This window comes from Ambystoma mexicanum, chromosome 3p (genome assembly GCF_040938575.1).
Source record: "Ambystoma mexicanum isolate Mex_15411 chromosome 3p, UKY_AmexF1_1, whole genome shotgun sequence".
NCBI classification, from domain to species: domain Eukaryota; kingdom Metazoa; phylum Chordata; class Amphibia; order Caudata; family Ambystomatidae; genus Ambystoma; species Ambystoma mexicanum.
In genome coordinates this window covers 1143851893-1143869317 of record NC_090925.1, presented here as the reverse complement: position 1 = coordinate 1143869317, position 17425 = coordinate 1143851893, and the positions used below count along the sequence as shown (strand labels likewise).

Below are 17425 nucleotides of genomic sequence, written 5' to 3'. Positions count from 1 at the left end.
GAATACATGAGGGCATTTGTTTTTTGGAGTAAATGTTGTGACAGGTGAAAGCAATAGAAAGGCGGCAGATTTGCATGGTATCTGGTGAGACAGCTCTGTCAATCAGTCACCCTGATACTTTACTAGATTGGCCCCCAATTTGTGATCTTCTTTGTGTCTTAGCAGCCTGCGAATCTCCAATATGTTGACAGATACACGCACATTGGGCCAAGGTAGCAACACCAAACTTACTAGGCTGTTTTGTAGTGTTTATTCAAACGGAGGCAGGTTTTGAACGGCCTCTGGAATTCAAAAGTGACTTTTCTGATCCAAAAGTCCCTCAATGCAAATGTTGTTTTATGCCAACAGGTCAGGGTGCAAAGGAGAACTTATTTTTTTTAAGTATTTCTGTGTAGTGTTTGCATTGCTCTGCCACAGGGAGTCCGAGCGGTAAGTAGGGTCCTTGGGGGTCCATTGATTTTGAGTCCCCTTCCCTGGCACATTGATGCTCTTATGGACTTCAACTCCCAATATCCCTAGTCAGCAGTAAAAGGATCATGGGAGTTGAAGTTGAAAACATCTGAAGCGCCACATAATGGGTAATCATGGTGTAGAGGATGTCCACATTATGCCCTAAGTGGGTCACTCACAATGCATATAAGGAAAGGTGGTTGTTGGGTATCAGGAGCATTTAAATATGAACCTCCTGAGTAGTAGCTTATTGGACAGTATCTGGGAAATAACTTCCTCCTCCTGACGAGCTCAAGCAGAGATATTTGGAAATGTTCAGCGCCCCTAGAAAGACAGGCCGGTTCTTGTGCACAGAGTCGTTTGTCCTATTGAAATCTGTCAGGATGCCCAAAGCATTATTGTCTCTGCTAAGCACTAAAACCTATCCTCTATCATAATTCTCCTTGACCTGTCAGCTGCCTATGGCACTCTTGATCATTCTGATCTCAATAATACTGTTAATATGTTCTTGGGATTCACAATCATGCCCTTGCCTATATTGAATCCTACCTTGCACCTCACCAATTCTATGTCTCATGGAACAACAACACCTCTCAACTCATTGCTATAACTGGTAGTGCTCCACAAGGCTTTGTCTTAGGTCCTCTCCTCTTTACACTCGACACCTCTGCTCTTGGGATACTAATCTCCTCCTTTGGGTTCTCATACAAACTCTTCGCAGACGACACCCACATCATCTTTTCTTTTCCTGAAATCGCCTCTGATCTCTCTATCAAAATGTCCAACTGTCTCTCTGCCATTAAATATTGGATGGCTTTGCACTTCCTGATGTTAAGCTCTACCAAAACAGAGGTACTCTTCTTCCCTGCCAAAAGCTCTTTATCATCTCTTCCCATGCCTATCCGGTTCCCACCTGGCACTCCTCCATACTCCTCTTCAGTTAGAAACCTCGGCATCATCGATGACCCTTCTCACTCCTTCTCTACTTTCATCTCCAAAACCGGAGAAGCAGTTCTCCTCAACCTCCAAAATATTAGGAAGATCAGGAACCTCCATCCTTTCAACACTGTGCAGACTCTCTTAAACATTATTTTCTTCTCTACACTGGACTACTGTGCTATCATCATGTTTGGTCTCCCCAACGATGCTTTCTGTCCTCGAGACAAGTTGATTAACTTCGCTACCAGGCCTCTCTTTGAACTCCCTCACTTCACACCTACTTCCTTGTACCATCAGCAGGCTGGATGGCTGATGATGTAAAACAGGGTCTGATTTAAATTTCTTCTCCTGGTTCACAAATCTATCCATTGTAAGGCACCACTGTATCTACCCGCCTCTATCTAACTTCATAAGCCTTCTCGTAATTTCTGCTTTGCCTCCTCGACTACCCTTGTAGCTCCTCACCCTCTCTGTGCTTCCTCTCGCTTCTGCCCTTTCTCTCTTCTTGCTCCACTTGCATGGAATTCTCTTTGCCCACACATCTGAGAAACGGTCCATATGAATTTGTTCAAAACCAAACTAAAAGCCTTCCTCCTCACCTCTAAATTACCCTCTTAACCTACCTCTCATCTGCCTACTAGCTAACATGTTTTCCTTGCCTCCAACCTGCTCCATTTCTCACTTACTCTGCATCCATTCTAGCACTTCACCTCACATCGCGAGCACAGCTGGCTGTACCAACTACCTTCACTTAAAAATGTCCAATGTCTGTTGCCTTCATCTATTTATATCCACTTATGTATTGTCCCCGGTGACTGTTCCATTTACTCCCTTCCACAACCTGGTCAATATGTCCCACAAACTCACTCCATTAAGAGAAGCTCACTGCATTCTGTAAATTTGTATCTATTGTATGTTCTTTTGTGAACAAAAGAACATTTTTCCTGTATGTATGTATAAATAAATAAATACATCAAATGAAAAATAAATATAAATTTTAAAATGGGGTCTGGGAATGTATGCATTCTCTAACTTCTTTGGACACAAATTAAAAATTCACCTTTACGATGGATGGCGCAACCAGATAAAGAAAGAGAAGAAAGGACAGTTCCTGAGGACATAGGGAGTCCATTTTTAACCCCAGCACCAAATAATATATGTATTGCTGCTTTTATGGTACCTGCTGCTGAATAACGCTTGATCGAACAAATAGCTACCAAACTCTTTGAAAGGCATTTGCAGGGAAGGTTGCTTCTGAATATAGTGGTCCTGCAGAGAGGCAATGAAAGGTGCTCCAATCAGTGTTGCTATCCATGCTCTGCTCAGGACAAGGTGAAGACGGAAAGGAGTTAGTGAGCACACACACAAATATACAATTGCCTCTGTCAAAGGCAGACATCCAGGTACTGAGGACATTGATAGATATATGTATGTCTGTAGGCGATTGTATAGTGTGAACCCAGCTAGAAAGTAACAGTGCACTGTACACTAAAGGTGAATAGAGAAAAGTGGGGTTGGGGTCGTCTTGTCTGTCTATGGTCCTCATGGTATGATATATGATATGATTTGATAGGTAATTTATAACATGCTTAATACCGAGAGGTTTCTAAGCTCGGACCCAGGAATCGAACCTGTGTTGCTCCGTGTCGTCTTGCTTCCAAAACAAGCACGTTGCCCCTGAGATATCCTCCCCAGACTCATCTGCCAATAAAGTTTTTCTTAAAGAGCAGGGTCTTATGATCTTTCCTGAATCACAGGAGTGAAGAGGCCAGCTGGATTTTAGCAGGAAGGTTGTTGCAGAACGACGCTGCACAGCAGAAGAATTATTGTTTTCTGGTCAGCTCCTTCTAGAGTCTGACGTTATCTTGGCTCCTGACATTTAAGTACCATCATGAGGCGGTTGCTTATCTTTTCAGGTAAGTATGATGGTGTGTTGGTCATTATATACCTACACAAGAAACATTAGGAACATAAGGAAGGGTTTGATAACAAAAGCCTCCTTATCTCTGTATTTGGACACCAATTAACCAATGATTAAGGGTCAATTCACCCTGGGCTATAGCAGTGATGGTGTCTGATTCATGTCAAATGCAATGCTGAGAAATGGAACAATCAGGCAGTGCAGCAATTCCACATTGACTTTTCACAGTGCTAAGTTTAGCTCCAAAATTGCTTTATGGAACAAGTGAACATTATGCATTTTGCATTAACGAGCGTAAACTTCCATATCTGGGAAACTACCCCTGATTGACACTATGATCTGTTTTTGTGCAGCCAATGCAAGTGAACTTCACATCAGCAATGTACGCTATGAGGATACTGGTGCGTACACTTGCATCGCCAAGAATGAGGTGGGAGTGGATGAAGACATCTCTTCGCTGTTCATAGAAGACTCCGCCAGAAAAACACGTAAGCTCCATCCATCCATCTAATAACTTGAAAAATAGCAGTACCCTACACTGCACACATTTCGCGGTTCTGAAAAATGTTTTATACGTCCTTGAAGTCCTCTATTAAGTAATTAATTCCCAGAGTTACTTTACGTTTATTTCAGCTTTAGGTTTTAAGAAGGAAACAAGTGCTGGTCACACTCTGTTGTTTAAAATTGTGCTCTGTGTACTTTTAACCTCCACAAGTTCAACCTTTATTTGGATAACAGATGATTGAGATTTACGTCTTACTAAAGAGGTGTTGAATTTTACTTTAGACGTTTGATGAAGTAGGATTACAAATACTTTACTAATAAAGGAAAAATAATATGTTGAGAATGTACTTTTTCTGAAATGTGGAAATAACAATGTTTGCTATTTTAAGTGTACAGCACCATTTAACAAATCAATTGTTAGCAACATCAGTGAGTCAGGGGGGCACTGGAGTAGATTGCAGCTCACAGAAGTTACCTGTGGTATCCAGTGAAAGTCTCATCATGGAAAGTGGAGAGTTACTTACATTTTGCACGTGACTAAAATCAAACACTTCCCCAAATATGATATGCTCGGAGTTTAGAATTGTAAAATGACACAAGTCCTAGAATATTTAGAAAACGCATTTAGGGGTCTGGGAAATAAATTGCCTCTATGGGGGTATTTTGCAGGCAAGATTATCACATAGAACCGGAAATACTATTCTTTGATGTGTGCACAGAGTTCCTGTGGTAAAGGGGTATTGGTGATCCAGGATCAGTAGCCTACATGTATCTTTAGTCTTATGATCCCAGAAGAAACATGAAATGCACAGATCAGACATTTAAAAAAACAAAATTGGTTTCTTATATTGCGCTTCTTGCAAGACTCCATCCTGTAAGCGCTGTACCGGGACTGGGTACCAAACATGCGCTGCCCAGTGTAGTCTTGTTAACAAGACCATAGCGTTGCCCACAAGCTATTCTTGCCGCAAATACACCAATAGTCTATGTGCTGCCCAAATGCAAGGTATTTTGTAACTTGCTGCAGCTCACTGATTATTTAAAAAAGTACACTTTGCAAATAATAGCAAACTCAATTTCATAAGTGAAAATCATTTCCTTCTACGGGCTTCGTCCTCAGAAACAGTGGGCGTGTGCCCGGCTTATTGTACACTAAGGCTCAGCATGATCAAAGGTCATGGACTCTCAGGGAATGAGTGTACGGTTGCACGGAAATGCGTTCTCCATGGGACTATCCTCCGGGTCACAACATTATGAGCTCTTGCTCAGCTCAAAGCTTAGCCAACAGTAAGACGCAGCCAACCTTTTAACATATCCTCAAAAAATATGCGTGTCAAAAATGACATGTATTGAATTTCAGTGGCATTGCATATGTTTCGGCCAATCAGAAAACCCAACTTATTTTTTAACCTGAGTTGGCCTACAAGTCGACCATCTTTTGAACTGTTGAGGGAAACTCCTAATGCTCTAACAGGCCATCAAGCGGCCGGCAGGGTCTGATTGCTCGGGTAATCGTGTTAGGCAATGTTACGGACTGTGTATTCGACATTGAAATCGTATGTCCCAAATCTGTTGGTGCTTAATAAGCCATAGTCTAAGTGAAAGGCAGGCATTTATAAATACGATATTCATTTTACGCAGCTTTGCTCCCTGATCAAATACAGGGTGATACTGCCCCCTACGGAGGAGAAATTAGGCTGTGTCTCTAAGCAGAAGCGGGCAGCACGCATTGCCACTACTGTTTGTTAAGAATGGTGCACGCTTCTGGATGGGGTCATGCCAGTCTTTGGTGCGTGGATATATTATAGCACCCACACACTATTTGACCAATCTTGGCCATATGGTGCCCTGACGCTGTAGGTATATGAGATGCTTCACTCCTATGAGACTGACCCTGGCGGAGTCTAGGATCTAAATCCCGATATGACACCAGCTACCGGATAACACATGGTGTCTGGGTCTCTCACTGGTGCTATTGTATGCACTGTGGCTTACGTATCTGTTTGCATTGGGGTTAGCTTGATACCCCTGAACATATGGGGGGTTTGTAGGTACACAAATAGATACACTATGTGATTCCTCTCAAGCAGAATGTGACCCAAACACAGCTTTTTCTTCCCACAATGTGGTTTCCCCGTGCCACAGATTAAAACATGGGATCCTGTGATATGCTGTAGCGTGATGAGTTGCATGATGCTGTGCCCTTTTTGAAATGACATGAAATTCGCGATTTCGCCTTTGTCTTCTTTTCTTGTCTCTCACTGTTCACTTGATGAATACATACATGTCCTTAAATTGCCTTAAATGAGTACAGATGGTTGTTGTTTTGCAAATGTTGACTGTGCAGATATTTAGGAACTACGCTCTAAGATGACATCCTTAGCTTTGGAACCAGGGATGGGACATGTGTTTGTAGTGCCATCACCGCATCCTTAGCTTTGCAAGGATTCTGATTTAAGCATTCTCTGAGCTAGAGTATCCTTTTCAAACTGCTAAGTAGCTCATGCACCCCTCAGACTCTCTGGAGCATGCACATACATCCCAGCTTTAAGATATACGAATCCTACAATGTTGCTTGCTTATTAGATTGAAACATGCTTCTAAACACACACTGATCATAACAGAGCATTTCAGAATCTTCAGAACATTCCCAGCCAGGCCTTCCAAATATTTTTGACAATTGTAAATGCATGTAATTGACAAACTCTCGATGCAACCCAAAATTAAATTCTAAGGAAAAAGTCAAATACATTGGATTTTAATACGTAGCCCATAATAGCATCACCCGCATTCTGCGCAGGGCAGTTATAGAGAAATTCCACACACACACCTGTGCTTGCAGATTTTCAGGCTAGCCTTCTACATTTTTGGGCCAGCATATGAACACCAGGTGGAAACCTAAAACTGAGTTCCACCTTCTAGTTCCTGCACAAGTGTGCAATCATTAAATGCTGCCAGTGAATGTTATCATGAGGCATTCATGAAGGATAGATTTTAAGCGATTGTGCCTACTTCTCTGTGACTGGAAACAGCAGGCAAATTCTCCTGAAATCTCTGGGGCAATGGTGATTAACATTTCTCACTTGGTGGGATTCACTGCATCTGGATTGTGTGCTCTTTTTGGCATGCAAATCAGTGATCTCTTGTTGTCATGTGTATACATTGGTTTAAGGGCAAAGTGCCTGGCTGTTAGATATCCACTGCCAACTCTTTAAAAGGAGAGCCATAATCAGTGATCCAAGTGAGGGGATTGTAGGTAGTGTCACTCCTCTTCTTCTATTTTTTTACTTTCCCCATTCCAATACTTTTCTTTATATTTTTTTAATTTCCGGAACAGTTTCTTTTTTTTAAATTTGAAATCCGAACTGAGTACAATGCAACCAGGCACAGAACTACCATTGGGCCGATAGTGCTTTAGGCCCCGCCAGAAATAAATTCTGGGTCACGTTGACATGACATTGCTCACCTACACAGCCATTCACAGGCAGGACAGCATGCAGATGTAAATGCAAAGGCCCGGCAATTCCCTTTCTGAAGCATGTCACTGTCAGCAACTGCGCTTTTCCTATGCTTACACATTTAGGCAATTGAAATCATGATGAGATGGCATAATTTCTAGGTAAGGGGAGTGCTTGGGACCACTATCTTCACAGTTTCAGACGTGAAGGGGACAGTTATGGCTACTATTAACATCCAATGTTCACCAGAAGAATATGGGCCTGATTACGACTTTGGCGGTAATGTCGGCGGTATTACCGCCAGTGGTATTAGCCCTACCACTGAACACCCCTGCGTTAATAGCGACGGATCACGAGTTTGGCAGTAATGTAATTCCTCATTCCCCATTGAGCCCATTCGGGTATGCCCCATTCCCCATTGGGCTCAATGGGGAAAATTCACGCTCTTACCGCCGGCGGATTTCCCGCCGGCGGTAATAGTGCACATTTTTGGCGGATTTCCCCCCAGCCAAGAGCTGGGACGAAATCCGCCAAAGTCCTGATTTGGCATACCGTTAAAATGGGATTATACAGCTGATGGACATGCAGAATGACCTAGCAGCTGACATGCCAGCCGCACACCGCATCCCAACCACAGTATTACCATGCTGGCAAATACCAATAGAAATGTGCGTTTTGTCCCTCAGTCCCATCATGTGGGCCAGTTTCATAAGTTACTTTAGCATGGGGCTAGTAGTTTTGACCAGTGTTACTGAATCAATATTCTTTAAAATGCTCAATTTGCATCACATTTTATCAAAATCCTCCCCATGGTGGCTATTCAATCAGTCTGTCACAAAAGGAATGAATTGCAATTTGTAACTGTGGGCAGATTTTTCATTGGTGCCCCAGACCCTTTTATGTCCCAGTCCAACCCAGGTGTGACCCATCAAAATATAATCACCCGCCCGCACGTGTGAGTGACTATAAGCAACTAAACTGTGTCCATGTGCCTCATTACACGGATGGCGGTATGGGATTAACGGTACCGGTAAGGGAACCGGTACCGGTAATTCCTTACCGCCTTACTACGAGGTCCCTTCGCGGGTCCCTATCTTAACGGCTGGTTTAGCAGCCGTTAAGGATGGGACCCGCAAAGGGACCTTGGAGGTAATTACGGTACTGCAATTTGCGGTACCGTAATTACCGCCTTCACCATTCCCATTGAGCCCTATGGGGGCTCAAATGGGAATGGGAAGGGCCAATGGTGAATGGGGAATTACCGCCCCGCCAACCTTGGAATGGGACGGTAATTCTGCCATCCACCATGGCGGAATCGGTAAATTATCGGCAGTAATCCTTGCCGCCAATAGCGCTATGGTTACCGCCTTCCGTGTAATGAGGCCACATGTCTTTTAAACAGAGCACATTCTACATGGTTTTATAGTTGTTGTCCCTTGCGGCTGGTGGCTTCTTAGTGTGAAAGAAATGGGCCACTTCTTTGGAAAGGGAAGGCTAGAAAGATGACCACTAGATTTTTAAAGTGGCTAACTTTGCAGTCCTTTTGTGTTTCTTTGTTGTGCTAATGCTGCACTGGTATTCCAGTGTGGATTCCACTATTGTACCACATGCACACACCTAAGAGAACGTTTCAGCAGTCCACTGTGATGCAGCATGGCACACACACGTGTTCACTGCAGTTCCACATATCAGATGCATTTAAAGCACGCGCAGCAGGACACTCAACTGTTCATGAGCGAGGTCCTCACTGTGGGCACTCAGTGCTGCACTGCGTGTTTAGTTATCTCACTGTATATTAACTCACACGGAAGTATTCACTGAGAAATGACAGCCCTCATTCGGGTCAGAAAAAGCAAATGAAAAGCGTATCCCGTGGCGATGACTGGTCATAACACACACATTATGCTAGTAGCCAGCATGGCAAGATTATAAACAGAGACCAACTTTTGAGACCATGCGCATTGAGTTTTTTCATGTCGTTTCACTGATGTGTGTGTTACATTGTTTTGATTTTTTCTAAGAGGAAAATGCTTTGAAAAATATCCTGCCCTCCATTGTTTAAAATGTTTAAAATGTTTGATTTTCATGAGCTTTGTAAACTCTGTGATAACGCTGCATAGCCATGTGACACGTTATATGTGCACTGTTCACTCGGAATAAAGTATTGTACTTGTCGAGTTTTTGGGAGTGTTCTCAGTGCTTCTGCATAGTGCTCTACATGGCTTCCCAGCCAGGTGAACACTTTATGAATCCCTCATGATGCAAAATCGAGCTCTAAGGTGCTTGCAAGTGACATTTATTATAAGTAAAAGACCACCAAAAACAACACACGGGTATGTCCACATGATTTAGCCATGCACGCTGACGCGTTTCCAGCAACAATACCCCTTTTTCCCACAGCTCCACTACTTTGCTTCCCCACCTTCGACTACTGGCTGTAATGCCCAGAGTGTGTTTGTTATCAGTACTGACCGCATGCCAGATTTCATTTAATGTGTCATTTCTATTAGAAACGCATAGCATTTGTTTATGTTAATAATGATTCTGTAAATGTGTTGACAATGTATTTCCGTTTTTAATTCTTTTTTGCCTTTCCCAATTTTCTTGTGCTGCAGTTGCAAACATACTGTGGCGAGAGGAAGGTACTGCAGTGCATTTGTTTCTGTGTTATTGATAATGTGCTCGTCTGCTTTAGCGCCTTCATAATCGGCCATTCTTCACTAATGTGTCACGTGACTTGGCGGCCATTGCGCTTCCCATCCGTTCTGGAAAGTGCGACGCTGCCTGCTCACCTGTGCGTCCGTTCTAATGTCCATTCTATTCATGGGGATTGGTCAAATTCATCAAATGAAATGATCCATTTGAAGATGAGATGTTGAGCAATGTCGGTCATTATTTCCTACCGCCTTTTATTTCCAAGTAATGCTGGACTGGGAACCGAGGTGCGCAACGGGGCAGCTTAGTGGCAACGTGTCTGTTTGAAGGAAAGGAAAAGGACCCTAAATAGCTGACATTTTAAGAACATGACCTTTCTCCTGTTATTCTCACTTCAAGGTCACGCAATGTCCTGTTCACTGCTTCCTAAAATAAACACACTGTTCCGAAGGAAATGTGCTTTGTGTTTGCTGCAATGAAGAGCACAGAGTCTAGCCTCCAAGGACACCTGAAATAAAACCCCTCTTCGGTTATATCATTGAAAGCACAATATATATTGTCTTAAACGTGTTCCCTTTGCCAAAAATGCTTTCAAAATAATTTAAAAAATGGATCCCAACCAGTTATTAACCTTTTAACTGCCATGGGGTTTCCCCCCAGTGCCAAGGCCTTTTTGGTGATTTCAGTATTTCACCATGCAAAGCCTTCTAACATTTTCTCCGTCATTAACCCCTTAAGTGCCAAGGACGATCTATCTCGTCCTTGGCACTGGGGAGGGAATCCCAAGGACGAGATACCTCACCCTTGGCACTTAATTAAGAACTGTTCTTTTAACACCAGCTGGGCAGATCCTTCAGTCAAAAGTAAATGTGTAAAAAGAATGACGTGACTTTAAGGATGACAAACAATATCATTAGCACACATCACAACCATTGTATTTGTATTTAAATGTTACCACGCTTTCTCCAAAGCGCTTAACAAGAATACAACAGTATACGCGAATACAACAGCACGATTGCAAAGGACAACACATCACAATAAATGTGAGGCGGTGGAAGTATGTATGCCACATAAGCATGGCCTGTCGCTGACGGGTGCTTTCAGACTTGCGTATGTATGCCCGTCAATTGCGAATGGGGTGGCAATTGAACCCACAAGAGTGCAGGCACAAGTTCTTGTGAGCGCACCCCCACCTGATGTACAGCCATGTTCGGCAGTGTAACTGGAGGCCGTTTGGTCACATTAGCACCCACGAGGGATTGGAACCACGGCCACATTGTCCTTGCCACTGTACACTGTCCACTAATGCATTAGTGTTAAGGAACGTCTTCATGTAACGCTTATTATTTGTATACAATCCCTACAGTGTTATAAGAGCCAGCGTTTTTAAAGGCATTAGAATCAAAGGTTATGTAATGACCTTTCCTGGCATGCATCCAAGGGTTTAAAGGTTATGGTATATCACACTCCCGGTATGAATTTGTGGCAATGATGCAAGTGCATCTGTAACGGGGGTGTCCAGTCAAATGGTCGAAAATAAAGGATCACATTTATTTATTTATTTATTTATTTATTTATTTATTTATATTTTAGTTTGGGTTATGATAATATGATATGATTTGACATTTGTAACGCGCCTATACACAAGTGTTTCAAGGCGCGACGAGGCAGTGAGGGGGGAAACAAGGGGAAGACAGACAACGATCCTACTAGGCCAGGTGTCATTCAGATCGCGCAAGTGCAGGGATAGGGGGAAGGGAAAAGTGCAAGGGGAAGGGGAGGGGGGAAGTGCAGTACAAGTAAGTAGAATAAAATAAATAAATAAATAGGGCCAGCTGGTGGCAAGTGCAAAGTAAGTGCAGACAAGTGCTGGGAAGGGGGGGGGGCTGTAGGGATACAGAGACAGTCCTGCAGTGCAGAGGTTGCCAGGGAGGTAGTGCAAGTGGAGAGTGGCTGGGCCCAGGACCGAGGTCGGTGAGAGTGGCCCAGTTGCAGATTCAGTGCAGTTTCAGTGAAGGATTTAGCAGGGGAGAGGGAGAGAGAAAGCAGAGGCAAAGAGGAAGGTTTTTGAGGTGCTTCCGGAACCGGAGATGGTTCTCCTCAAGTTTCAGGGAGGCAGGAAGGCTGTTCCAGATGGGGGACCCTGCCACGGAGAGAGATCTACCCCCAGCTTGTTGCTTCGAGAAGCGGCTAACCCTGAGGGAGTTGGAGACGGATGAGCGAAGGTCTCGGGAAGGAAGATATTTAGGAAGAGAGAGTTGAAGGTATTTAGGCCCCAGACCCCAGAAGGCCGTGTGGACAATGCAGAGGGTTTTGAACTTAATCCTCGCAGCCACTGGGAGCCAGTGTAGAGATTTCAGTCCTGGAGAGATACGGTCCCTGGGCTTGAGGCAGTTCTGTTCTGGATGGGCTTGAGGCAGTTCTGTTCTGGATGAGTTGCAGAGGGCGGAGAGTGGAAGCAGGCAGATTAAGATAGAGGCTGTTACAGTAGTCCAGCTTCGAGAGAACCAGAGCTCGGGATACACTGAGCTTCTGGGGAAAGGAGTTGGTAGAAAAATGTTTTAAATAAAGAAAACGGGGGTTGGGTGGCAACCCCACCATAATAAAAAAAATCGACAATTTTTTTCGATCATTTTAGTGTCGATCAAAAGGCATTTGATCCTTTTGTTTTCAACCATATGACCTACAACCGTAACGGGGCATACAGAACCCTGACAACGCTGCATCACAACCCACACACATTATTAGAGAAACACCTGCTCTCTGCAGTGATCCTGCGTTTTGTTACTGTGGGCACCTACATCTACTGGCAGAACAGATTTAGAATTAAAGGAAGTGAGAGGTTATAATATAGATTGCCTAAACTGGGCAAACCACAGGGTGGGTCTGGTCTACCTTGTTCAGAACGTTTTAATTTCAGAGATCAGTTATTTAATGTGAACAGAATGCCTGCTCATCGGTTTCTTCTGTGTAGATGGCTTGATTGTCAACTTTAAATGGCACCCCTGGCTCTATTAATGCACACTGAAATGACCATACACAAACATAAAGTATCCTTTACATTGCTGATGTCTTACAGCACATACCAACATATCTTGAAAATGTCTTCTGAAAAACGCTTTCCCTGATGATATCTTTCTGAATAACTTTGGACCAGCAGAAAGGGTTAAACGTAAACAGGCAGGGAGGACTGTAGGTAAGAGAAGGAAGGCAAGGGGCACAAGGGATACCTCGCCCCTAGAGGAATATATCACAGCTTTCACACAACCACATTCCAAAGATGTCATCGAAAAAGAAGTGTTTTAGGAAAACGTTTTACATAGAACTCAGATATACTGAATTTAGTGTAAGGAGCAGAAATAATGGATGTTAACAGGCAATGGGCACCCTTATATGTGTGGTGGCATGGGAATTAATGGGAGTAACGACGTTACCACCCCTTTCCCAGACTGGCAAACTCTGAGGTTAGTGGTGAAATGGCTTACTTACCTCTAGGGTTTTACTGGAGGTAAATCCTCTATCACAGGATTCATTTTGGCTGAATTAACGCTCACTGCAAATCTGCAAAAATTCCCATGTTGTCCTGTGGACCCAAAAAGTGGGGATGAATTCTGCCATTACCCCACTCCTAATCCAGTGGGAATTCCGTTAGCCAGAGTGGCGGCAAGAGCATTGACGTTTGGAGGCTGTTTCATACAAAAATGTCAGAAATACATCCATGCTCGCAGTCAAGCTCTATACAACCTAATGTATGGAGACTTCCAGCTGTGAATATCATGGAACACACCAAGCAGGCAACCAAAAGGCCCAGTGCTGAACAAAGGTAATGTCCTTGCATACATGGTGCTTTTGTTGGGGGTGGGAGATATAGTGCGCTCATTCTAATTTGCAGACACATCACAGTGAGTCCATCGTGAAATGTACAAAGCGAGACACGGTGAGGGTGTCAGCCCTCTTGATGGAATGAATCAAGAGAGAGCCACACCTGTGTATATAAACACCACTTTGGGTGATGATCATGCAAAATATCAACTCTGTCTGCACTGACAGCGCACACTGGTGCAGGTTTAATAAGATCTTATGATAGGAACTAAAGTTTATTTCTTAAATGTTTCATTAGGCTACAAAGGGGGACAGCGCACAGGTTCACTCTAGCATGGCTGTTTACAAGAGGAAACAACATTTACTTGATTTTTCTTGGCAGCCATTTTGGTCGAGGCACCTACATTTAGTGGACTGCCCAGGACAGAGCTTCTCCTCTATCTTGGCTAGGTTGTCCCTCCAGGTTTCCTGCGGGATCCAATCAGAAATGTGGCGGCTGCTTCATGCCTGAGTAGGTGTATTTGGTATGGAGTGGTGTTCAAGCTGATTCCATTGCTGCCTCTCAATTCCATCTGATAGCATGCCACACTTTCGCATTCAATTCTAGAATTGAAAAAAAAAATACATTTTGATTTGCAGTTCGCAGTAGTCGATCTTGTCCAAGAAGTAACGTTCAACAGTGTATTAAAAGAAAATCTTTTGGATACATTAATAAAATCAAATAAAAGAATAGTGCACCGCCCGCTTGACATAAAATTTTGTCAGATAAGTACGTTATCAAAACTTGCAATGTGCAGGACTATTGCAAGAAATGATTTTAAATGGATCACATCACTGTATATTCACCTGATTCCAATATCCCAATAGCTGCCAGAAACCACATGTTAAACTATCATTACGTTGGACGGTCACCATATTCCCGAGGTATGAATCCACCGCCATTATTGAGCGCGCCGGTTGGAACATTGAACGGAGAAAAAACTATTCTCTTCTTTGTTGACATGTTGCTCAAAAAGGCCACAGTTATGATCAATGATGGTAACTGTGTTGACATGAATATACCCTTAAGACTTCCACTTCAAAAATGTGTATTGGTGGGTATAGTTATGTAGTGTTTCTCCACATTTTGTAGTGCATTTCTGCTTGCAGGTTATATGGATGAAAGTGACAAAATGTGGTGCTGGTCTATATTTGCTATATATTTTCCATGTACCTATGGCAATTTAGTTTCCATTAAATGATGTATTCGTATGTCTATATGCCCAAAGGACTACCTTTGGGCGCACCCAAACGTCATCTTTCTGCTGACAAAAATGCACTATACTAAACTCAGTTAAATTGGCATTGTTCCAAGCATGCACACAAGACTTTGTCATCATTGAAGATACTAACATGGCCAACATTATCTAAAGGGATGTTATGGGATATGAAAACACATCACACATCTAATGCCAAGGCCCTATTACCCACCAAACCTTACATTTTTGGATTTGTCTGTGACTACCTCAGCCCACATGCAAGAGTCTGCTATATAATGCCCAAAAGAGAGGCCTTGAATTCGTAATGCAGTTTTTAATGTTTTTTTTCTTCCTTCCTCAAGGTCTAAGCGTAGGAAATCTTTTTTATGTTTTTTCGGACGAGGGAATAACACTGATCCAGCCAAACGAGTGTGAGATTCGGCGGCAGATAAAGCCCAGCGACAAGATTTTTACAACCTATGTAAGTCTGTGGACACTTATAAATTAAATAGTGATTTGGCTATTCAGATCCATTTTCATCAGCTCTGTTAGGAGCTTAATGAACCAATTCATCCAGATGACTAACACTAGTTATTTTTCTTTGCATTCTAGTCAATAATGTGTCTGTCCTTCTGCCATTCACATCACTGTGTTTATCAAAATGATGTTGTCTAAAGCTGGGCATCTATCTATACATGTATCTCACTAAGACATGTTTGCCATTTAGAAAAATGCTCTAAAACATTCTGTGCTTTACTAAATTGTGGGTTTTGAGATATCTGAGTGTGTGACCACAATTGTAATTGTAATTGGTTATTGCGCAGACAGGGGATCGAACCTGTGTTGCTCCATGTCATCTTGCTTCCAAGGTGAGCACGTTGCCCCTCAGCTACTCTCCCAAGACTCCCAACAATGAAAAAGTTGTATGCATTGTTTAGTTTCCCATCTGTGTAGCTATGCTGGTCGGTTCCATTTTTAGGGAGTGGCTTCATCATTTTATGTAGTACCATTTCAAACAAATGACTACTGGACACAATTTGTAAGAATAGAACCTTTTTGGGCAAGCTATTTGCCAAATTGTAATTCATAAGCATCAATGTTGAAATCCAAATACAAAATAAGGGTGTGTCCAGAGAGAAGCCAGGTGAGCATATTCCATTATATGTATAAATAGAATCCTTTCCCACAACAAGGATACCAGAAGACGAGCCAACAAGGCAAGCACATCCAAAATGTTCTTATACTTAAATATGCCTTGTGGCCAAGAATGAAATTGCAGAATGGTGCATTCCTTATCATCACCTTCCCTCTTAGATATCAGACATAGGGCCCCGGATGTATACAAAGAGAAATGGCGCAAACCTCACACAAATGACATGATATTGACAGAAGGGCTACAGAACCTCATGGACCAGAAGCACTGGAACAATCAGAAAGGATGAAGATGTAACACAAAACGTGTTACACATAGAAGGCATGCGTCGATGTTATTTTGCAAAAGAAATACAATGGGAATTACTGCTGAAGTATACATTAAGCACAGACATTGCTGAAACACTAGTATGTGCCTATGCAGTGACAGTCCAAATTGCATTTTATGGTGTGGGTGATAACACTAATCTCTGTCTGTCTGGCTTAATGTAATCCTAGCTTAACAGAACCCATGGACGACATGTCTGCACATCAATAAAACACATGTTACAGACATAGTATAGAAACCAACACATGCATTGAACTATACCACTGAGTGGAGGCCATCATGACGCAATGAATGTCCGAGTAGACCAAGGGCCTGATTTACATAGATTGTTTTAATGGGTTAGCCCCACGGCAAAACACTTTTTTAAATCAGGCCCAGGGACTTTTTAAAAAAAAGGTTCGAAATCCACATACTATGCCCAACCTGCTCCTTAATTACACATTAAAGATCACAATAGGTGGTATTCCAACACAGGCTTATTTAAAGACTACATAGAACCACTAAACCACAACGTTGCATCAAATAAAACCTCCACTGCTGGATTTCTGTCAACCAAGAATGCAGGAGCTCATGATAAGAGGCAGACAATCTTCAGAACAACTTGATTAAGAGCAACTATTACACCCCGTGCCCTAGAATCGTACATAGTGGCAGCTGACCACATGGGAGGTTCAGAAGAACATATTGCAGGTAACATACTGCTGCAACAACTCTTCATGCTTCCCTTTGTCCAGCAAAGTACTGTGGTGATGGGAGATCATAAGTTTCTGATCCAAGCACCAAGAAAGACAGTTTTCAATAGACAACATGGGTCCACCGAGTCTAAACAAGAATGGAACCCCATTAGAGGACACACAAAGATCCAAAGCAGCTCTACAGACAATCTACTGCCATCTACACTGGTCTTCGTATATGCTTTCAGTTGGCAAATGAGAAATATATGATCATAGACTAAAAG

General features: G+C 42.8%; 1 protein-coding gene across 2 annotated transcripts in view; it reads left to right on the top strand.

Moving 5' to 3' along the window:
* Positions 1–17425, top strand: part of FSTL4 (follistatin like 4) — a 2447383-nt gene that overhangs the window by 2225969 nt on the left and 203989 nt on the right. The window contains exons 10-12 of one of the 2 annotated variants that reach the window (XM_069652538.1): positions 3664–3798; positions 9888–9914; positions 15350–15468. In XM_069652538.1, coding sequence (XP_069508639.1) covers positions 3664–3798; positions 9888–9914; positions 15350–15468 — 281 coding nt within the window. The remainder of the gene's footprint in view (positions 1–3663; positions 3799–9887; positions 9915–15349; positions 15469–17425) is intronic. The other variant, XM_069652539.1, reaches the window with a different exon arrangement.